The sequence below is a fragment of the Danio rerio genome, chromosome 15 (assembly GCF_049306965.1).
Source record: "Danio rerio strain Tuebingen ecotype United States chromosome 15, GRCz12tu, whole genome shotgun sequence".
NCBI lineage: Eukaryota > Metazoa > Chordata > Actinopteri > Cypriniformes > Danionidae > Danio > Danio rerio.
Genome location: NC_133190.1, coordinates 27,199,756 through 27,224,262, shown reverse-complemented (window position 1 = coordinate 27,224,262; position 24,507 = coordinate 27,199,756). Strand labels below are relative to the sequence as shown.

Genomic DNA, 24,507 nt, shown 5'->3' with positions numbered 1-24,507 from the left:
AATATCACAATATTGGATTCTTATTTAGAAACAACAACAAAAATCAAATGAGTCTACCGTATGTTGAGGAATTGAGTCTAGCATTAGAAATTAGGGTTACACATTCAACAGATTCTCATTTAGTGTAATACTTCCAAGTACAGCAATAATGGTAAAAGGAGCAAGTAGCGTTTCCTGATATTATATAATGAAAATGTAGTAAAACAAAAGTTACTTAGCGGTAGTGAATAATGACGCATCTTGTATACATTACACATGTGCATAAATAAAACAAGGCGGTGAGGGTTCGGGCTTCTCCATCTTTCATATATAGTGTACCGCCCTAGTAGGAACCGCTTCATGACACCGTTGGGTGGCGCCAAGCTAATCAAAAAGACTAAAAACTATTCAAAGCTCATTTGTTCTGGATATTTTCATGTAGTTTGTAGTGTGAAAGCCGCTGTGTTCTAGGACACCAAGTAGTGTTTGCTACCGCATTCAAAGAAGCAAAGGAACAGTCCCTTGTTAAGACACCAAAAACCGCTCATGTTTTAAGTCCACGTAGGCTTCTTCATCTTCTTTTCTCAGTTCACAAGAAGCCCCACACTAATGCTCCTCTCTCTGTAGTGTATGGTGTTGTATGTGAAATTTAGTGTTTACTTGGTAAATATCTTTAATTATTGCATAAAACCTAACAAGGGAATTGTGTACATTGGCATGAGACACAATGGCACAAGGTAATGATGAGGCGGACAGGTAAAGGGCAGTAGTGAGGATGTGTGAGGAGCCGGAGTGTGTGTATGTGTGTGTGTGTATGTGTGTGAGTGTACATCTAAGGGCTGCTAGGTAAGACAGTCTGCTCTCTCAGCTTAGTTCGTCCTCTGGATTGTGCTGGTCCAGCAAGCGGACGTGGGTAAAGGGAAAATGGCCATGCTTTCCCTTGCACTCACCCTCCCACTGCCCGTTTACATTGATCTTGGTCACCTTTACCATGTCGCCGACCTAAAAAATCCAACAACAAAAGCGTTTGTTAGTATGATGCACAAAATAGCAAACTTTAGAAAACCTAGTTCCACTAGGAGGCGCCTATACTATAAATGTTTTTATAAAATGTTAAAGTAACAGTTTACAATTAAAACAATTATTCCAAAATGTACTTTTAGATATGCTTTTTGCATTTCAGATGAAGCAGATCATTGTATCAAATTATAAACTAGTTTTTGAAGCTCCAAACCCAAATGTTTGATTAAAGTAATCTATATTAATTGTGGATTAATGAATACATTCTGAAGATAATTAGCATGTTTTCGTAAGAAAAATGAACATATTTTAAAGTCTATAACTTATAATTGACTTCTGATAGGTCAACAAAACAATTCAGAGCTAAAGCTGCGGTCACACTGCACTTTTCTCCCCATAGACTTCCGTTCATACGTACGCGAATGCATCAGACCAGAAACACAAGCTTGTGCGACAAGATTCGCAGTTCTATGTGTTGGAAAGTTCAAGCTTGGTGAACTCTGACCTGCGAAATCGCATCACATGACTGCGTAAGAGCAATTGAAGATCAAAACAAGGACCAATAACTTGCTTTTTTAAATGTCTAATTATCTTATTTAATCTCGCCCCTTTTCGCAGCACCGTAGAACAGAATCTCGCACACACAAACTCTAGTGTGACCGCAACATCACTCATAGGCATCATTTGTTACTTTAGCTTCTGCTACAAACTGTGATTTAGCAAAAGCTGCAGCTGTTATACAGATGTTGTCAGGGAAGCTCTGTTCTGTGATCAGTAGTAAATCTCCATTCCAAGGCCAGAGGGTGCTCTCGTGTGGAAATTAAAAATGTTAAAGAAGAAACCCAATTGAATCCCTAAAGTCGCCTTTCCACTGCACAAGACATTTGGACATGACTGTCGGAATATGCCCCCTTGTGGCAGTCGCACAGAATTTTCTGTTTTGTCATGCACCATGAGAGAGAAGCTGTTCTCGCAGTGTCTGAAAAAGCGTTTTTATTTTCCGTGCGTTCACCATGGTTGAATGAATGAATACTAGAAAATCATAGACCGCTAAAAATTTTGAATAAATGAAAAAAACTAGTATTTCTCATCTTGCGCACTCGAACCTGCTTGGACAACACTGGAATTCATCACATCCGGTCGGCCGGTCGCATACGAAGATGATTGAAACGCCATGCAGCTCTGGGCTACTCTCCATTGGAAATGATTGACTTCCGGTCTGTCACAGGTCGTGTGCAGTGGAAAGGCGGCATAAAGCGGTTGCAGAATAAATAGGAGATTTAAAGAAAAAACTCAAAAAAATTGATTCAATGTTACGATTGATTGATTCATTGAAAGATTCAATGTCCTTGACATTTTTTCTTTGAAAACACACAGCTACAACAATGTGGTGTAATTGAGTTGTAATTTTTCTGATAATGAAGTACATAAAAATGCAAGAATACAACGAAATCTTATGCATGCTTTACTGTGCATTTACACCGAAAGCTGGGAGAGCATCAAAGTAGCCCGAGGTCATTCACTTTCAATGAGAGCTGGTGGCGATAAGCATAGAGGAGCAGCGTGTTTTCGTTGACGTCGAGGAATGTTTAAATCAAGTCAACTTTACTGCAATAAGCTATGACACGGTTCGAGGGCAAGCAATCAGAATGTAGAAGTTCACCGCTTGAGATGAGTCCAGAGAACACAGTCCTGTAAACTTTGATTCCGACCACAGTTGTTCCCAAGGGTTTTAGTATTGCAGTTGCAATGTTTTTTTTACAGGGACTTAAATACAAATTTTTTTTTTTAAAGTTACTGATGTGCATTAATTAATTTTATTTTATTTCGTACGGGAAATGCATGCTAACTAACGACAGTACAAAACCGTACTGCTGCTTCAGAATATTTCAGACATTTGGACACATATTGGATAAGTGGAGGAAAGCCACTGCACATACAACAACTGGATCTTCTGTAGTTAAATGAATTTACTAAAAAGCTGCGCAACATTTTCTTACTAAAATACACATTTTTATGTGGGAACGTAACTAATTTGCTGATATGCTGCAACGGCTCCTTTAAATACGGGGTTAATGTATCGATTTTTGACGCTCTCGCCGCTGGAACTGTGAAAGCCAGAGAGAACTCTGATGCTCTTGCGCCTTTGGTGTGAACACAAAGTTATTGAACAGAAATAGCCACATTATCTCAAAGACAAATTGGAAGTTAAAACATGTTAAATGTGGTATCTTTATTTGATTTTAGATGTAGCTGCATTTACCAAACAGATCATGAACTATGAGTAACTAGTAAATGGTGCTCCATTTGAAAGCTGGAGATATACTACTGACCACAGAGCTGGCTTTTACTCACAAAACGACGTGCATGAACATTGTGTTTAAATAATTGTGCAGCTCCAGTTTATATGAGCTTATAATCTTTTAAATAAGCATTTTTTTTCTTTCAAAAACTTAACACTTTGCTTCAGAAAATATTAAATAACCCACTGAGCAGTATGAATGACTTATAACACATTAATGTGCTTTTTTGAAGCAAACATTGTGTACATTTACTTGCAATTCAAAGCTAAGTCACATTAGTGTTTGTCAGGAATAGGACATATAGTAGTCCACATTTAAAGTAGATCAAATAAAGTTCTGACAATCATGGCAAGAATGGATGTTGTTAAATAGGACTATTTTAGTACAACTTAAGATGGAAGGTTTTGATCCACTTCAAATGCTGACTACTGGATACATCTAGAATAACTTGAAGGTTCATAAATGATGCAATATTTTCATTTTTATATTTATTAATATCTCAGAAAAGTTTACATTTGTTACCTCCAAAGCAAGAGCTGTCTTATCATAGGCATTGGGGACTCTCTTCTGAATCGCCCTGGCATAAACTGGGCCATTCTGTAGATTGGGTAAGGATGTGGGCTGGGCGTATTGGCCCGGTTCACCAAGCAGAGGTGGAGACTGAGTGCTGTGGCCGTCAGAGTTGCCGTGAGCACCGGACCCACTGACTGATACGCCAGGTGCACCTGATGTCGGTGAGGCAGGTCGGTACTTCTCCACATAGGGCACAGGGATCATGCCAACACGGCCTTCTGAATTCTGAGCATTCCACCATTGCTCCTCTGGCTTCTCCAGCACTCGAAGAACATCACCCTTTCGAAATGGAAGGTCCTCGTCGTCGTTGCCGGGAAAGTCGAAGAGAGCTCTGACGTACTCCTCTTCTAGCCTCGGAGGAGCTCCTCCTGTCCCCGCATTGACGCTGATGAAAGACGAGTGCTTGGATTTGCTAATGGGCTCAATGAGAGTGGTGGTGTCCAGGTAGTGGATTTTGTAGAACTCCAACAGGGCAGGTAAGGCATCAAATTCCTGATCTCCAATCCGGAACCGAGGAGGAGCAAGCCCTGCGGGATGACATTATGAGATGATGGATGGATAATCAAGATCTGCTTAAATTTAAAGGGGTAGCTCAGCAAAAAATTCAATTTTTTCACAATTACTCATCATAATGTTAACACGAAAAAAAGTTACTGAACATAGGAATTTGGTAGGCATTTTATTTCTAATATGGAGGTGTAAATGGCTACTTAATTACAACATTCTTCAAAATATCTTCTTTTGTGTTCAACAGAAAAGAGAAACTAATATAGGTTTAGAACTTTTATCGGGGTGTACATTTAAACTGAACTCTCTCTAATCCATGAAAATCTGATAAGTGTTGCAAAAACTACATAGTATAACAATGTAACATTTTATGGGTTCAACCTATGGGAAAAGCAGCAAAAAAGATTGGAAATTAAATATTGCTGATCATTTCTGCAAACAAAAAAAGTGAGTTTATGTTATAAGTGATTGACATGACCTATAATAATGCGTGTAATTCAAATGAATGACAGACACATAACTAATAAGATTGTATTTGTTATATAAAAAGTTGATAAGGTGAGACATGTATGTCGGAGTAAGAATGTAATGAAGCAGCGGTTTTAAAATAAGGGTGAAACTGAAATAAACGAGCATTTAGTCAAGATAAATATGCACAAATTAATATAAACAAACAAATAAACAAACCAAGAACACAAAATTATAAGACACGATTCAAACGAAGCAAAATGTAAGTAGATAAAATAAAGATACTTCAAAGAATCTGCTAACGTGTGAACAATTGAACAACTATGTTAAATAATGACACATATTGCAACTAAACGTTTCCTATATTATATTATAAAACGAATTTGTATACAATTTTCACATAACAAATCTGGCATCATACACGAAAGCATACAAATCATTTTACACCCGAGAATGATATTTGGGGCCCGTAGTGTACAAGACCGAACCCCTGGTTACACAGCACCCCAGAATGACGCGAGATTTTAGACTGAATATGCACAACTATTCGTAGTATAGAAGTTTCATCGAGCTGCTAAGCGCTTTGCTAAAGCAGTATTTATCCGTCCTGTCGTTAATAGTATTTAAATACATTTGTTCAAACGCTTACCTGGTCCTGACTGGCGATTGCTGCTGATGCTGTTTATTATGTAATGAGAGACTTTGGAGTTCTCCGACACAGACAGCACGTAGTCCCCGGGAATAGTGATCGAGTCCCGCACCAGGAACACTCCATGCCTCTGCCCTTGGAGCAGCGAAACCGCCTCTTGCCGGCTTAATCTCCCCCAATACCAGCTCCCTCGGTCCTCCGAATCAAAATTTCCGGCCATGACTAGCGCTAGAAAAAAGCCCAGGCTTCACAGGCCTTCCCTTCGCCTCTCCTTATCCGCAAGCAGCGTTCAACTCATGCAAAAACTTTACCGCGTTCCGTTGTTGAACACGTTTCGAATACGCGCAGCATTCGCACACTTTTCAACGCTTTTTGGCCCAATCGATTAACAAAACAATTGACGTCGGTATTCCAACGTGCATGGGACGCAAAAACCGCGGCTATTCACCCAGAACTTCTGATAATTGTCCAGTGTAAACCAAAACGTACATTGGAAGTTGTCACAAGGAAGTTCAAATATTTCAAATGGCGGACAAGGGAAACAATTTTTGACCTTATTTCCCGGAAGTGATGCAATAGCCGCCGACGCGGATGGTGTCTGTTGGTGGTCATATTGGTGCGGTCAATATTGAAAGTAAGGCCTTATCTTGTATCATTATGGAGTTTCAATCTTTTTTTAACACCAACCGTTTTTTTTATTTTTAATTTATGTAATCGTATTTCGGAATTGTTCATATGAACACAATTATAACTTCTGAATTTACATTAGTTATACTGATCAATTTGCATCGCATTAATCTTTGTATTAACCCAAATTCCGCTAAACATAACAGTTTTGTTAAATTCTAGTGAGAGGTTCAAGTGGCTGGTCCAAACAGGTTGTTAACCAGTCCAAGCGGGCTGACCCCGAAATTACCTGAGCAAACAAACATAGTGTAAGTGGTCTAACAGTTAGTCTACTAAATTTAACAAATTAGACATCCCTTTAAAACATAAGTTAAATATGATTTTCATCAACCATATTCGCTAATTTATTTAAAGGTCGAAAGTGCTGTAAATTATTACAAAAAAAAAAAAAAACGGAAGTGCGTAAACACTGTCCTTTACAAGCGAGTCCACAAAATTAGCAACCACTAGATGTCGACATCGATTACTAATAGTTTGTAGTCTTTCTACCAGTCTCACCCAGTTACAATTCAGCTCTCAAATGGTCTAATCAAACATATTGACGACCAACATTATTCGTCGCGTAACGCATAAATGAAGTGTATATTTGTTAAAGGTTTATTGGTTTTGATACCAACAACAGTCAAATACATTTTTATTTGTTTACAAATAATCATACACATATTGCTGTTCCGGTTTGTCATTCCTTGCATTTCCCTTGGTTCATTAATCATTGTGGGAGTACAGAAATACTGACCAAGTCATTGTTCACAGCTCTTCAGTGCACTTTTATCGATATATATTCCGTAATGGCACAACTTGACTAAAAGATATGGCTTTGAAACACAGCAGGAGATTTTGAGGCTACCTGTTGACCATGAAATGACATGATAAATTGAAACATATTGGTCACCTTTACAAAGGCTACTAAACCATTCATGTAGGCTAATAAACCGTAATTTGAAGATGGAGCTTAGAAAAACACTGATCATATAAGCCATAGTTCTCAAACTGGAATCCTGGATGGCCACCACTCTGCATAGTTTTGCTCCAACCCTAATCAAACACAGCTGATTCAACCAATCAAGGTGTTCAAGACTACCAGTGACTATGAAGCAGGTGTGAGTTGGAGGTGGATAAAGCTAAACTATGCAGAGCTGTGGCCCTCCAGAATTGAGTTTGAGACTACTGCTATAAGCTATTATGATGATGTTAACGCACTATAGTATTTTCACTTAAGTGAATTCAAAATAATGGGTAATTAATTAAGACAAATCTAATTTTAAAATGTCTAATTTTCATGAAGACAAATCTAATCAATACACTGTAATTTACAGGCATATTTGAACTATTTTGAATTGCGTATATGAATAATGTGAAATTTTAAGTAGGCACTAAATATAGGTATATACTAAACACTTTATCATTTTATTATCAGTGGATAAATAGAAATGAAATCTTAATATCATTTAGAGGTTAAAGGATCTATTCTAACAAACAGAGAAATCTCACATCTCTTTAAAATCCATGTCCAGCAGCAACAACAGAATATCAGTATTACAAACCAATGCGTAGCCAAACAACAATTCCATGCAGTGAGTCTTTTCTCTTTGGCTTCAGTCCTGCTGCGTTTCCCAACAATCATGTTGTTCTTGGGCCAACACTGAAAAAAGATTTTGGTTTTCCACTGTATAAATTAGGGGCACTTAATACAAGGATCTACGTCCCATCCACCTGATACTTGGGACATGCATATTCACTGGACTGAATAAAATTGAAGTTGTTTTCCAATGCTAGAGAGAATGTGATGCTTGTGCCTGTCAGATGCATAGATGTACACACCGATTCACAGCTCCATTCTGCTTGAATCCAACATGTTAAAGTGCCCCTGTTTTGCTTTTTCACATTTTAAATTTCATGTAATGTGTGATCAGTTTTTTGCAATTAAAGGGTCTAAATTAATATGATAAAACTTTTGAAATGGTACATAATATTAGTTGAATCCAGAGGTAAAACTGTAGAAATGGAAATGGCTGTTTAGTTTTTGAGAAGCGCTGTAAGTGGTTGACCAATCACAACAGACTGCGGGGAGTAACCAATCAGAAGAGTGAGTTCTCAGACAGGAGAGGTTTAAGAACATAACTGTTTCAGACACTGTGGCCCAGTCCCCAATGGCAACTTAAACCGAGTCAGCACTTCGGTAATGAAATGCCACTTTGACTGATTGGTTTAAGTCTGCATGGTGATCGTTTCATTGCGGGGCTTAGAAGTGCACATCAAGGGCTCTTAACGGCTACAAAGGGACCAGTTGCACCCTTCTGAAAGCTAAATTACAGACTTTCATACTTGGTAGCTAAAGAAACTAGCTTGCAGGGATGGTTCCCAGGGAACTAATTTTTCCGGGACTATTTTCCTAGGTTCCAACAGGAGCTCCTAAGTGATATATGACAGCTGGGATCAACAACAAGTCAGTACCTGGGGGATTGAGGATGCTGTAATTGAAGCTGTGTTTTCACTGTGTTTTGTGATAATAGAGATAGAACATAGATATATCAGTTTTATGATTGCAACAGTAAAAGCATTAATAAATCACCTGACAACTTGTAGTGCTACATCTTTGAAGAGGAGAAAAGAACACAACACCTCAGACAAAGGCAACTTCGAAAAGCAGCTAACATTAGCTTTCTGATTGTTAATGTCTTGTATCACTTTAATACCATGTCAGTGTCTCATATGGCATGTATCCATTCTAGGAACTGTAAAACAGTTATTCTGGTGCGAAAGCTCCTACAAATGAAACACCAAACATTCTTGAGAATCTAACAGACACACAACAGCCATTGAAAGTTTGCAAGACCACTGTGACACGTCTGACCTGTGAGAAAATAGTTAATGCTACAATGTATATCAAGAGAAAACCAATGTTTTTTGGATGTAAACCTATTGTAGCAGACCTCCAAACCTAAATTAAGAACCTTTAGAATAGCATAATAGGGGTACTTTAAAACTAATCACATCTTGTGCACCATCCCACACACCCACTGCAGGGTTCTGAACAGGCACATAGGCACAGAGGTTTATGGTTATGACAGTGAAGGGGAAAACCTGAATGAGAGAATTTGATATTTTGATATATCACAGGTGATATATCACATTTCTTCTTCAGCAACAACAGACAACCACTGTGATTGTCAACCCTAAAGAACTTGCTGAATTTCATGACCTCATGGACAACCCTGTCTTAAAGCAAGCCTGCCATGCTTTTTGTTCTTAAAGGGACAAAGGTTACAAAGAGACAGTGGCTTCAATCAGGTAGGGTTGTGGGAATGACCTGCTAACTGATCTGGGACAGAGTCTTCTCTTAAAGGTTCGATGGCTCCAGATGAGTGCTGTGACTGGCTAGAGCAAGACAGATGAGAAGACTGGCTTTGCAGGTCCTCTTCTCCCTCTGCTTTGGATGCCCTCTTATCTCGGCTCTGCTTTGCAGTTGGATCTTTCACCAGCCGCGGCTCCTCCAAGGTCCACATACTGTCGTCTTCATCCTCCTTGCCCTGAACCTCCCTGTCAAAGTCCAGTAATTCTTCCATCATGTCTTCAATCTCCATTTCACCGTCGATCTCTTCTTCTTCCTCGGATCGGAGTTCCCCCATGCTCTCTGTCCGGTTGGTTGCATCGGCATCCTCTTCATCCACTCGTCCCTCCGGCTCGCTGGCCTGGCTCTCGCCAAACTCCAGGATGGTGGGAAGGTTGCCCTGTTTGGGACAGCGCTTCCGCAGGCTCACCAGAAACGGTTGTGGGAGGGAGAAGATGTCCACGTTGTTTCCCAGGTCTATCCAGGTGACGCTGGGGAAGCTGTCAGGGTCCTTCAGTGTGTCTGTGAGCTCTTTGAGCACAGCGCGGGTCAGCCTGTTGCCATTGAGAGCCAGAGTCTCGAGGCGAGGAAGCGATGCCAGTGTAGGGAGGAGCAGGAGGAATGCATCGTCTGTGAGTTCGGTGAAGCCCAGCTCTAGGCTACCAATGCGAGATGCGTAGTGGTGAAGGTAGGCACAGAGACGCTCCATGTCTTTCACTCCAAGCGGGATTCCAGACAGGTCCAATGTCCCACCAGATGGAGGACTTGAAAGAACCGATTTAAGACTAGGGAAGAGGTAAAAAAGCAAAAGAAAGGGTAAAAATGTGAGTTTCTTTCATTTATTTATAAAAACAGAGCAAAAGAACTGAAAATATTAACTAAAATTAAATGCTTAGCAGTGGAAAGAAAATATTAAGAATTTGCTGACTGACTTCACTAGTAAATTCATTAGTAAGCAAAACACACATGTCTGGATTGTTATCCTCTTGAGTTTTGTAATGTACAATATTATATCCTGTCATTTAAATCCACTACTAGGCCCAATCTCATTTTTATTTTTGTACCCCTACCCCTTCTCCTCCCCCTTCCCCCTGGCCCTTGAAACAGAGTGTGAATTTGTTATGATATGCAATCATATGTCATCGCAAACTCTTGCTTCATATGAGATCGATGATCAAGACTATTCCAGTTGCATTATTTTTTGGTATTTATCTTGAGAAAACCACTGAAGGCATATATCATGAGGATATAATGTGGCAGTAAGATCGTAACTGCCCTGTATTTACACGAGGCCATATTCATTTATGTAGACACAGACACCAGACACTGTAAAAAGCTCATTCCCAGCCACTAGACTTTTCTGACAGGGTATTCGAGAGTCATCAAGTGACATATGTGACATTATGTTGTGGGACTAGACTATAGGAGTACAGGAGTTTTTATTATTAGGGATTATCAGGCATGGACTTAACCTGTGCAGCCAACATGCCCTTTTTTCTCTTGGACAAAAAGTGCCCTTCAAAAATGAACTAAAGTGCTTTTCAGTTCACGATCATCTTCTAACCCTGACAACCCTTGCTCTTCAGTTCACAATCGTCATCCTACCTGAAAACAACCCCCCCCCCCCTCTCCTGCTCTTCAGTTTGCGATCGTCTTCTATCCCATACACCACCACATCCACATCCTTTCCTCTCCGCTCTTCGGTTAGTTTTTTTTTCAGTACATGCCCCTTTGAAAGTCTCTATTGAGGATTATAGATAGTAAAATTGTGCGGTTTTTAGTTTAGCGTTTTGTAAAAGCATGACTGTAAAACACAAATACTGTTATAAATGTATTAAAAAATGTGTTTGTTTGTAAACAATTGTAATAACGACAAAAAAAAATTAAAAATTTGTGCATCTCCTGACCTTCGTGTGCAACCATGCTGTCGCTGTAGCTGTTGGTGTCGAGTGTGAACCTGAAAATTCTCAGTTTCTAGGGGTATCTAGCCCTTCTCCTTAGCCCTACGCCTTTAAGCAAAAGACAATAGAGACACCCCTACCACTTCAAGTGAACACACAAAACGAGAAGTAGGGGTAAGGGGAAGGGCTAAGAATTGGGATTGGTCCTAACTCTACCCCAAAACATATCCCTTAGAGAAAACTTCATTGTACTAGTTATACTAGAAGTATAACTTTAAACTCTATTTACTGACTGACAAAAACAGGTGTACTAAAAACTTTTTGACACCAAATTTGCAGAGAAGCTCCGCTCACATAATAAATGTTAATAAATATAAAAAATAAACGGCTAAAGCTGTTTTAAAATAAGAACTTTTAGTGCAGAGACTGCAGTCATTTCCAAATACAAAAACTATTATACTTGGATAGTTAAAACTACCTCTTCTGAAATGTCTGCTAACAGATTTCTACAAATGAAAGTACTTGAACTGCTAACTGCCATCAGCGCCTTGTGAATCTATCCCAGCTTAACTGACCAGACCCCTATACAAGGGTGAAAAAGAGCTTTAGAAAAGCCTATGCAACTTCATTTTTGAAACCTACGCCAGCGTTCACTTTTTATTACAACCTATCAAAGACTCAGGATATCGGCTCACTGAGAGAAATTGAGTTCTGATTGAAAGGATTCATTTTCCGTAAATGCATTATGGATTCAAAATGGCCCATGGAAATACGAACAGCACAGACTTTAAGAGCTAATTTAATCATGATGTCAGTTGTTATTGTCCAATATGGATTAAGAACCAACGTGAGGCAGATAAATGGTGTGATAGTAGGGAACCGAAGATAAGAGCAGAAAGAGAAGCTGATTTATTAAGTAAAAGAGAGCAAATCCGTTGCTTTAACCGCTGCACATGCAGAAGACTCATAATAAGCTCAGTGTGTCACCACAGCTTGCCGGAGCGCGAGCAGTGAAAGTGAGAAAAGAACCGGCAAGAATACTAATTCATAATGTGACCATGGCTAATTCACTCCAGGACTTGCATATATCTTATTGAGCTGGCATTTGAGCAAGAGTGGAATAATAAGCATCCTGATTTGACATGCAATGCTCATTCTTAATGATATATTTCCTGGCCTGCTCTGATCCTGTCACTGACCTAGCAAATAAAACAGCAGCGATGTCAAGGAAATAGCTAAACCAGAACAGGATATCAACTCTCCTGATATTACTGGCCGGGATCCCGAATCCCACGCTCTTTAAGAGAAAAAGCCTTTCCCTCTCTCAGCAGCCTCACCCTGAATGCATCTGACCCACTTACATTCGCCTCTGCATTTTGGATCATTTCTAAATGTTCTTGATGATCAAGGAGGAATGTTAAGCAGAAATATGAACGCTGGCTAATATAGCTCAATTATATCTTTCATCTGATTTCGATAACTTTAAAAAACAATTTTAAAAAGGATAGAAATCTGAAAAACTTTACATGATATTTCTTCTTTACAAAACAACAAATCTGTCAGGTGTTAGATTAGATAATCCAAACGGACAATTCTTTTTTTTTTTTTTAAACTAGCCATTCAATTGTTTTCAATAAATAATTATCATAAGGGCAGGCCAATCTGTTACTCAAATGAAATCAAACAACAACCAATCACAACAATTCAATTCATTAAATAAAATAAAAGCAATTTTTTTTAAAGTTAAGCCTTTAAATGTCACTTTAAGCTGTATAGAAGTGTCTTGAAAATTATCTAGTGAAATATTATTTACTGTCATCATGGCAAAGATAAAATAAATCAGTTCTTAAGATGAGTTATTAAAACTATTATGTTTAGAAATGTATTGAAAAAATCTTCTCTCCATTAAAAAGAAATTTATGAAAAAAATAAACAGGGGGCTGATAAATCAGAGGGTTTAATAATTCTGACTTCAACTATGGATAACATATTTCTTGTAATTTTGCATATAATATTGGGTGTTAACACAAACCTACACATATTATATAAATACTTTGGCCTTTAGAATGCACCTGGTTGTAATTAATCCTGGGATGGATACACGAGTCTGTGTGTAATCAGAGATTGTGCAATTTAGTTAATGCATAATTCATTTAATGCAGCTTTTTAATTTATCTGAAATTTAAATCACTCCTTAAATTAATGCAGTGCAAAGCATGTGACAAGCAGCTCAATATTGTGTCAGTCACTTGTTTTCTGTTTCTCGTGCTTGGTTATTACAGTGCCTTTACTCTCAGCACTGTAGTTTTTTTTTTACACTAGTCTAATTATCGACATGGCAGCACATGTGTGCTGTGAAAAATCCTTCCGCTGCATTCATTGTCTTTCCTGTGAAAGTAAATGAAGTCAGGTGATAACTGTGATAGACTGGAACAAAGGTTTGACTTCTATGTAGTCAGACTGAAGTTTCTCAAATGTCCATAAATACAGTCCATCTGATAAAGATAAAGCACAGACTTTGAGCAGCATGTGGGTGGAGGGTGTCAGATAAATGCACAATACTGTATTGCACTTTTACAGTTCATTGATGTCATGAATAAAAGGAACTGAAAGACAAAGCAATATTCAAATGTTCTAATCTAAACTCAAATAAGAGGTAAAAAGAACTGTAAAGGTACAATTTACAAGGTTTAACAGAAAAAAAAATCTCTGAATTTTCCATTCATCAAAGAATCCTGAGACAAATGTTAGAAGTAATTTCATACACTGTAAAAAATTATTTGAGCAATTAGTCCTGACAGCATATGTTTTAGGTCATTGTAACTTATTAAACTAAGTTAATCATCATCTAAATTAATTTAATTTAATTGAATTTTAAGTCAGTTAAACAATAAAAGTTCAATAAACTCATTTTTTAATTTAATTCAATTCAATTCATTTCAGCTTTATTTGTATAGCGCTTTTACAATGTAGATTGTGTCAAAGCAGCTTCACATAAATGGTCATAGTAACTGGAACAGTGTGGTTCAGGTTTTAGTGTTTAAGTTCAGTTCAGTTCAGTTTAGCTCAGTTCAGTGTGATTAATCATTACTGATGATTAATCATTACTGTAATTCAGCTTAAAAATTCAAGGCAACCAGGATTTTTTACAGTCTAGTAATAATAATAACAATGCAGCAAATCAGCATATAAGAATTACTTCTGAATGATGTGACACTGAAGACTCTTGAAAAAATGTGCTTTGGCATTATATGTATGAATCACATTTTAGGCCGAAATATTACAGTGTGTTTTTTTCATCCCAGTCGTTTTTTTTTTTTTGTTTTTTTTTTAGTGCCCTTATGAAACATAAAAAAAGTTTCAGTCTTGCACTGAGACATAAATCTCCATTTAAGCATTACCAAATACACAAAACTTCAGTTTTTACCAAGGCTTATTTTCATATATAATTTGCCTGATTATATACTTTTAAAATTTTATGTAACAAAAATAGTTTATTATTTTAAAGTAATTATTGCATAATTAAATATTGAAGGATAAAAAGCAAAACGCTATTTGTAAACCCTTTGAGTAAGTAAATGAATACACAAACAAATAAAAAATTAAATGGATAAATAACCAATTTCATCCTATGTTCTGATTTTGGCGTTGACATGTATACAAATCACCACATTTAATTGATGCCTCACAATTCATAAAATGGCTCATTTGCATATGCAAACATAACATTTTAGAAAATGTAATCAATCAACTTGGGGAGGTATGGTGATGAATATTTATTATTTGTATCGTTTAATATTATTTCTGCCCATTTTTTAAATATTACAATATTTTTATATAATGGTTGCCTTACAGCAAGAAGGACGCTGGTTTGGAATTTCTGTGTGAAGTTTACATGTTCTCCCTGTGTTGGTGTGGATTTCCTCCAGGTGCTCCGGTTTCCCCCACAGTCCAAAGACATGCGCTATAGGTGAATTAAATTGGCTGTGGTGTATGAATGTATGTGTGAATGAGAAAGTGTATGGTTGTTTCATAATACTGTGTTGCGGCTGGAAGGGTATTCGCTACGTAAAACATATGTTGGAATAGTTGGCGGCTCATTGGCACTGTGGCGACCTATAAATAAGGAACTAAGCTGAAGGAAAATGAATAAATTGACAAAAAAATAAATAATTAAATAAATCAACAACAAATTTTATGATATGTGCAGATTTTGGCAGTAAAATGTATACAATTTAGACATTAATTAATGCTTCATTTGCATATGTAAACATAACATTTTATAAATATAATCAATCAACTTGGGGAATATGGTGATAAATATTAATTATTTTATACCCTGTTTAATATTTTTATGCTAAGTTTTATAAATTACTATACCTTTTCTATATAATATTGCTATAATATACTGTAATATGTTTATATTTTTTATCAAATAAATACTACCTTGCCGATCATTACAGGCTACTTTCTAAGAATACGTTTCAGAATAGGGCTTTAATGTAGGTCAGGAAAAAAATGGCCTTTAGACTCTCTGATAATCTGTTGAAGACTCTGGTATAATAAGTGTGGTAATTATGATCAATTAACTGCAGACAGTATGATTATGCTGCTTTATTCTCCAACATACTTTGGAAAGGTCGGCAAGAGCAAAATGAGAGATTAACGTCATTGAAATAAATCCTGAAATATACTTTTTTTTTCTTTTTTTTTGCAGTGAATACAAGGGTGACACATAGTATTATTCATGCCTTTTAGTCAAAAGTTAGCTTCATATGATGTAAAACTCATTACAATAGACAGCACTTTTGGCAAAAAGGCAATGTTTAGACAATTTTTTGAATTGATATTAAGTTCATTCTATTAAATTATTTGTGTAGTATGGTTAATATAATACTGCATTTTACAGTATGATTTCTCCCAGTGAAAAAAATACAAACTTGGAACTTTCCTAAAGCCTGAAGAAATGACTATTTGGATTTAATTTTATTCAATTGATATGACTAAACTGCGAATACTCACTATGTTTTCCAAAATTAGAGTTATTCATCTTTAACATCTGCTTTCTTTTATAATGCAGATAACATCAAGAAAAAGGTGTATATTTGTGATGAATTTCATGCTGCTAGTATTGCTTTCAATGAATTTCTTCAGACTTTATATTAAATGTTGTTTATAGTGAATGGCACTATAATTTCATTTTGTTTATACTTACATTTGAACTGTATTGTATTTATTTTATTGAATAAGTTATTCTGAAAGCTGCTAGAATTTAAGTATTTGCTATGGAATGAAGAGCGTGCTTATAATAAAAAAATTATATATATTTAATGATAAATAAAGGTTTTAACTCATATTCATGGAAGTGTCTTATTGTAATTATGTCCATTTCAAAAATCTTTTTTTTATTTAATTTTTTTATTTCTTCTCTCAACCCCACAGGCATTAAAGGCTTGGCTGCCTAGATGGCTCTGCAAATCAATACAGAAGCATCAATGTAAAGATACCCCTAATTGGTGGCCTTGTGCCAATTGAAACGTCAAAGTGAAAGCTTGAATAAAGACAGACAGGGATTAATATTGAAAAACCCAAAGATGCAGAAAGGAACAGGGCAAGAATGAATACCAATTGCATATTGCAGCTTTACACTCAGTGTGTCTGCTTTCAGCCATTGAAGAATCAGATAGAGGAGGACACGATGACAAAAGACAAATGAAAATCTTAAGCGACTTCAGATTTTGCAAAAAGCAGAAATGAGGTAATCTGTGGGCATTATTTCCCAAAGAAACCTGAGCAATAATCAATAACCAACTCCAGAGTCCAGTCTGATGAATTATTAGAAAACAATGCAATTCTAGTCTGGACTAATGTCAGTTATTGCTTTTATGCCATGGTTACCACAAGTAAAGTAAACATTGATCAGCCTTTTGCTCTTTAAATGCTTCATATGCTAGTTTCTTGAACATCTCATTCTGAGATGCATTTCTTAATCCAAAGAACATCAGGTAGATGTCCAATGTCCAACCTATCAACCAAATATCAATTTTAATCATGTTACACCTTGACGTTGTGTGGACGTTAACATTATGACACCTATTAGACGTTGGATTTTGGACACTTTCCAACACAACCTAAAATCAACCAAATTTCAATGTAATTTGACATCGTTATTGAACATCAAAATAACGTTGCCCTTAGATTTAGGATAGACATTGAAATTTGGTCACCTGTCATTATGATCTAAATCTAACCTAATATTAATGTCTTATGTTGTTGTTTGCCTGCTGAAAAGTGACTGAAATCTCTCAAAAGGCAGAACTGAGGTAATCTGTACTTCCCAATAAAACCTGGAAAATCAAGAAGAATGAATCAATAATCCATTCTAATGATGAATTGTTAGAAAATAACCACCTCTTTTTTTGTGGGGGGGGGGGGGGGGGGGGGGGGGGGGGGGGGGTTGTTGTTGTAGTGTGCGTTCTGATCGGCTGTGTTGTCAGGCGCGTTGTGATCGGCTGTGTTGTCGCGCGCGTTCAGATCGGCTGTGTTGTCGCGCGCGTTCTGATCGGCTGTGTTGTCGCGCGCGTTCTGATCGGCTGTGTTGTCGCGCGCGTTCTGATCGGCTGTGTTGTCGCGCGCGTTCTGATCGGCTGTGTTGTCGCGCGCGTTCAGATCGGCTGTGTTGTCGCGCGCGTTCTGATCGGCTGTGTTGTCGCGCGCGTAGTGTAAAGCGTTGGAGGGGGGGTTGAGCGCACGCACTCAAGAGCGGTGTTGTCACGCACCTACTCAAGGGCGGGACGGAGGGTGTGTCGCGTCGCGGGGGCACTTTTTATCATTTTGGAAGGGCACTTTCTATCCAAGACTAAAAAGGGCATGTTCACTGCACAGGTTGAGCCTTATGTATGCACGTGCCTGGTCCCAACACAAATTGACAAAAAAAAAATAAAAAATTGACAAAGCTGACTTTACAATTAGAAGTTGACTGAACATAAAGCAATCAAGTTGTCACAAAAAATCTCAAGAATTGTGTTGGTTCGGCTAATTTTAAATAACTAGTTTGAACAAGCAGCAATATTTTTGAGGTGTATGTTTTAAACACAGCTATAGTTTTGATGTGTTAGTTTATTTTTGTCCTGTTAATTCTCACTTATGCTTCTTAAACAGATCTTAAATTAAGTTGTTAAATTTGTAGGTTCTTGAACATTTCATCCTGAGATCCATTTCTAATTCCAAATAAAAAGAGATAACACGAGAGAAACTGAAATCCTAAGTGGCTGAAATCTTGCAAAAGGCAGAACTAAGTTAATCTGTAGGGATTACTTTCCAATACAACCTGAAAAAAAAAATGAATCAATCAATAATTGACTCCATTCTAATGAATTATTAAAGAAATAACATGGACTGGAGTCAGTTATTTCTTTTATATGGTTACCATAAAGATATACAGTGAGTCCAAAATTGCACATGCCCCTACTATATTGTAGTAAAAAAACAGTACGTAAGCCGAGTAGTATGTCCAAACTCACAGTTCTTAAAAAACAGTAGGTGAGAAGTAACCATATGACCTACTTCCAGAGAGATTTTAAAGTACACATCCCCTGTGGACACTTTACTATCCCATGAGTCCACGTGAGAACATTTATGAACAGGTGTGAACTGATGTGAATGACATGGATAGGTATGGGATGATAATACCAATAATAAATGGTAGCTGTAGTTCATTCAAATTGCTACTACATAGATCATACTTTTTTTTTACGGTCATAAAGTAAACTTAAATGTATTTACTATAGTACCGACAGTATAGGTTCCACACAATTCATTCATGTTGTCACAACACAAATCAATTAAGTTAACTTAACAAACTGAAGTTAATTAAACATAAAATATTTCCAAAGAAATCTCAAGAATTGTGTTGGTTCAGCTCATTTAAAATAAGTAGTTTGAAGAATCAGCAAAATATTTTTGCACTGTAGAACCCAACAGTCAACTTTATAAAATTAAATAAGTTTAGTTAAATCAAAATTGACTGAAAGTTAATTCTACTCATTAGAAAAGAGTTTTGAACTCAGTGTTAAAGGTAAAGAGTTAATTAAATACCTCATTTCTTCAACTTAATTGGAGTAAGTTCACAGTACTTATATAGATTCTTTTTTAACTCAAATGGTTTGTAGTGATCGGTTTCCTTAAAATGGTTTGAGTTGCCTTAACTTATTGGGTTTTACAGTACAGTTGGTTTTAGTTCTCTTCATTTATTGGAATTTACTGTGCTCAAATTGCTTCATCTACTCAAATTGATTAAGTTCACAGTAATCATTAGGATTAATTTTTTTTTAATGAAATGGTTGGTTGCAATCGGTTTCCTCAAACGGTTTGAGTAACATAAACTTTTTAAGTATTACAGTGTGTGTGTTTGTGATTTTAAATGCAGCTATAGCTTTGTCAATTATTAGTTTTATTTTTTGTCCTGTGAATGCCCGTTTATGTTTCTTAAACATGTTGATGTTACAGTTTTAGTTTCTTGAACATTTCATCCTGAGCTCCATGGCTCATTTCAATAATAATAAAAAAAAGACAACAAGAATAGCTCGTTGAAACTGAGAGCTTAGGTGACTGAAAATCTCATAAAAAGCAGGACAGAGGTAATCTTTGGGGATTACTACCCAATGAAACCTGAAAACAAATCAATAATTGACTCCAGTCTGATGAATTATTACACAATAATGCACATCTTTACTGATTTACTGATTCCTTTTTTGCATTGGTTGCCAAAGGTACAGACTTTTTAGTTTTGACATTAGCCAGGTTTTTGTCCTTCGAATGCTTATTTATGTTCTAGTTTGTTCAACATCTCAACCTGAGCTCCATTGCAAATTAAAAAAAAGACAAGAAGAGAAAAACGGGAGGCTTAACCAACTGAAAATCTTGCAAAAGGCAGAACTGAGGTAATCTATGGGGAAGAGGCGGCATTAGAACGAATAAAGAGATCATATGAGGAGAAAATAGAGGAAGAAATGGGAAAGCAGAAAAAATTCGGCAGACATGCCTGAGAGATGACAGTGTGATTTCACAACAGCACATATTCCACACCCTCTTATTCCTGTTTCACATTCTCAAATCCTCTTTTCGTTTAACACAGCTCTCTATCTTTCCTCTCCCCTCATGGTGAAACAATTTTAGCTATCAAATACAAGTGAATCCGCTATTAATGTGGGTGTCTGGAGGCAGATCGTGTGCTAAAGCTAGATAAAGGCTTGTCGCCTCTGGACATGATAGTCCTGAAAGCTTCAGTCTGCTGTGTTGAGATGAGGAAGACATTTTTCAGTGGCTCCTGACAGCTGTGGGCTGATTGTTATGGACTAAAGAGTGTCCACTCGATGGCAGACGCTTAACCACATGCAGACCAGACGAGCGCACTGTGCTTTATATTCGCAACAGTTGTGTCTCGCAAAACAATAGAGGTCATGTAGTAGGTCTGCAGTAGATCAGATTACATTTCATTTTTGTCTTGAAGCCTAATGCTGTGGTCACACTTGAGTTTGAGCTAGCGAAATTCTGTCATACAGCACTGCGAAAAGGGTCAGGATTAAACAAGTTGATTAGATGTTAAAAACCACAAGCAATCAGTCTTTATTTAAAATTTCTGTGGAAAGAATTCATGTTTTGATCTTCTATTGATCTCACACAGACACGTAATGCAATTTTGCAGGTCAAAGTTCACCAAGCTTGAACTTTACATCGCAGTGAATTGAGAAACTTGTTGCACAAGCTTGCATTTCCAGTTTGTCGTATACATGCCTATGAATGGAAGTCTATAGGGAGAAAAGTGCAGTGTGACCGTGGCTTTACTAGCACCTTACAATAGGTTTCAACCCAGGTTCAATCTGAAAACGTCCGCAATACACATTTCTGGAGAGTGCCAAATACCTCCCAGGAGGTAAGTTTTTTTGCAGTTTTTTGTTTTTGGGAATCCACCAGAAGACGCTGTGTACACGTTTTGAGATCTCAAATTTTTATTGCGAATGCCATTTGCGTCTGCTGTTCTCGCGTAAATCCACTATCGACTGACTGAAAGACTGACCAATCGACTGACCCACTCTCCTCTCTCCATAAACACAACCAATAGTGTTTTCTAAATCACAGATTAAAACACCCACTCACTTCTCTAAACCCAACTGACAGTTTTAAAAAGCAATCCAGAAAAAGAAAAGCCCTCTGATTTTTTTACCACGTTTTGAGATTTTACCACATTCTCACCCTGTTATTTACTTGTTTATTTTTTTGTCTTTTTTTTTGTCTTACCCGCTTTCTGGAACCGTTCTTCCAGACTCGAACCCCGTCCTCGTGGTCAACTTCTCTCTGCGTCTCAAGTTCATTGATGTACATGGCAAGCTACCAGACAAACGACATTCTTCTGCCTACATAATTCGCAATCTCCAGAAACTTATATAGAGCTACATTTTCAGAACGAGCCTATGCTGATATGTTTAGTCCTCATTTCTACTGTAAATTTATATGCAATAAGGTCAGCTGCAATTGACCTTTTTAACAAGAACAATAACAAAAAAAAAAGAGCGATCACATTGAACCAAAACGGACTATAAGGTGTCTTTCTGTTATAATGTCTATGGGCAGTACGTCAAATGGATGTACACACACAGAGACACACATACATGCCAAACAGCAGCATGTGAGAATTTTCAACCCTCCGCCACATTCTGTCTTATAATACGCACTGTGTTTGCCATAAAGTTATCTGTGGCTCAAGTGACGGCATTTTGTAAATGCCTCTCAAAGCGTTTTGAGATGCGAAAAACTGAAAAAAAAATTGGAACCCGGTTCAAATTTTTTTTAGGACGGACGAAAGTTTCGGAGACAGTGTGTCAATACCATTGACACAACGTGAGGTTGAATTTATTTTTTAACATGCAAAAATTATGTGCGGAAATTTCGGATTTAGTGTGCAATTCAGTAACCTTAAGAATGATTTTTTTAATAGTTTTTTATAACTAAATATTATAGTCTAATTAGCTACTGTTTTTGTTCAGTATACTGTACAAATATAAAGGATTTGTTGTCAAGGATATTGTAACTTCATATACAATGTATATTTATGCAGCAAACTATTTAAATTAAAAAAATAATTTGGTACAAGTGAGTAAATCATCAAAGAATTTTCTTTTTTTTTTTTTCTTTGTTACTGCCCCTTTAAATCATCTTTATAGGGCCATGACACCCCCTACTTTCTGTTCAGGTCTACCTCAGAATTTTTTCAAAAGATGCATCATAATGGGCATGGAGCTCCGCGAGCAAAGGGCAGGAGTGGGCGTGGCCAGCAGAGCAGGGGAGAAGGATGGGAGCGAACAACTGTTGTCAGTTAGCTCACAAAATGAGACAAAAATCGTGAGGAGACGCAAAAGTTTATAGTTTACAAAGTTAAAATGCAAAGAAATAAACAGTAATTTAATGCCCTGCTACATTTGTTTTCATAACTTCATATACACAATCACAATTTATACAATTGTAAAGAAAATCATGTTTAAATAAACACTAAATGAGGACTTTTCCCTCAATCCCTGGGTCTGAATGCAGACTCAGTGCAGCAGTTCTCTTTCCCTGTCTATTTTAACCATTAGTCCTGTTGGTAATCTGGAAGATTTAGGCAAACACAGCAGCACGGCGATGTGTCTAAATGTGAACGAACTCCTGATAAAAGACAAAGTCCGCCATTCGTCATTCGTTCTCGTACTACTCTCTTTGATGTATCGGCCCTGACAGCATCGCGGGGAAAAACACGCAGCAAACTCCGTGAATCATGGAAACAAACATACAACCCTTCATGTACAGCTAAATTCTGTGTGCCGTGGGTCACCCAGTCATCAAAGTAGGATTTCACTACTTGGCACTGGCAGGTCCGCCTTTCTTTCGGAAAGCACAAGCAGTCATGAATAAGATGAATAATAAGATGCCGGCTCTTCTCATAGGATAAGAAAACTCCGTTATGAATAATAATGAGAAACTGATGCGTCATCTTTGCACTTGCAGTTTTGCGCTACGTTGCCGATTTTTGATCCCGCCCCAAAAATCATTTTAAGCCGGAAGCTGAAATTAGCTGACAGAAGCTCAAAATTTTCCAGTTCTCCCCACAATCAAAGCTAACAGGTGCTTACATTGTCCTAACTGATGCTGAACACACACAAATCTGTTAAAATCTCAAAAAAAAAAGTATTCAAGGGTTTCATGAACCTTTAAACAAAAAGATAAAACCAACTCGATCAAATGCAAACACACTTTTAAAGCATTCGAGTCTTTTTCTCTCACCTGCTTTCAATAGATTCAGACTTGTTTATGTTAAACTCATGATGTATAGTGCTGCGTTCTGCTAGCTTTCCTCTATACAAACACAGTATGCATTTACACCCGAGTTAAATACATGTAATCAGGTAAACTAAAAGATCAGCACATCCAGAACAGATGTATAATTTACTTCAGCTATCAAAGCACAACTGCAAATCAGAACCAGTGTCACTTTAATGTAAACATTTGCATTGAGGCACACAGACAAAACTACACACAAGCTATTAGCAATGCAGTGCTCACATAAATTAGAAGCCTATCACAGCCCGACATCTGTTATATGTGATGTGAAAATGGGACACCTGTCTGAGAGACTGCCTCGTTCTGACCTGTGGAGGAGGTTAAGGTCATGTTAGCACTTAGCCAACACTGGGACTCATTAAAAAAGACAGAAAGAGATGGTAATTGGAAGATGATGACAGCTAAATGATGAAGCCTCCCCCCAAAAAAAGTGGCTGCAATATTTTGGAATGATAAACAGATTGGAGTCAGTTATTCATTTTGTGCTATGGTTACATTTGTCAGGTTTTTGTACATTGAATGTTATTGTATATACATTTTATATGCTATTTTATCTCTATAGCTAATTCCAAAATGTCATTTTAGAGCAAGCAAGAGAGGTTTAATCCACCAACGGCAGACTAATGACTCATTTACATGTTGTATCTTTTGCATGCTCTAGATCATTATTTTAAATTCAGAAAAGCCACAATGCTCAAAATAGAAGCAATGACA

The 24,507-nt window shown here is 37.2% G+C and overlaps 2 protein-coding genes across 2 annotated transcripts in view; both read right to left on the bottom strand.

Moving 5' to 3' along the window:
* Window positions 1-571: 571 nt before the first annotated feature.
* Window positions 572-6,022, bottom strand: crk (v-crk avian sarcoma virus CT10 oncogene homolog). The gene is given in 3 exon segments (NM_001003628.2): window positions 572-981; window positions 3,825-4,402; window positions 5,500-6,022. Coding segments are annotated over 3 exon segments (936 nt in total). The 5' UTR covers window positions 5,720-6,022; the 3' UTR covers window positions 572-843.
* Window positions 6,023-6,760: 738 nt separating this feature from the next.
* lrrc75a (leucine rich repeat containing 75A) overlaps window positions 6,761-24,507 on the bottom strand; it is a 47,609-nt gene continuing 29,862 nt past the window's right edge. The window contains exon 4 of the mRNA XM_021474345.3: window positions 6,761-10,302. Within this exon, the coding sequence (XP_021330020.2) occupies window positions 9,474-10,302 (829 nt within the window). The 3' untranslated portion in view covers window positions 6,761-9,473. The remainder of the gene's footprint in view (window positions 10,303-24,507) is intronic.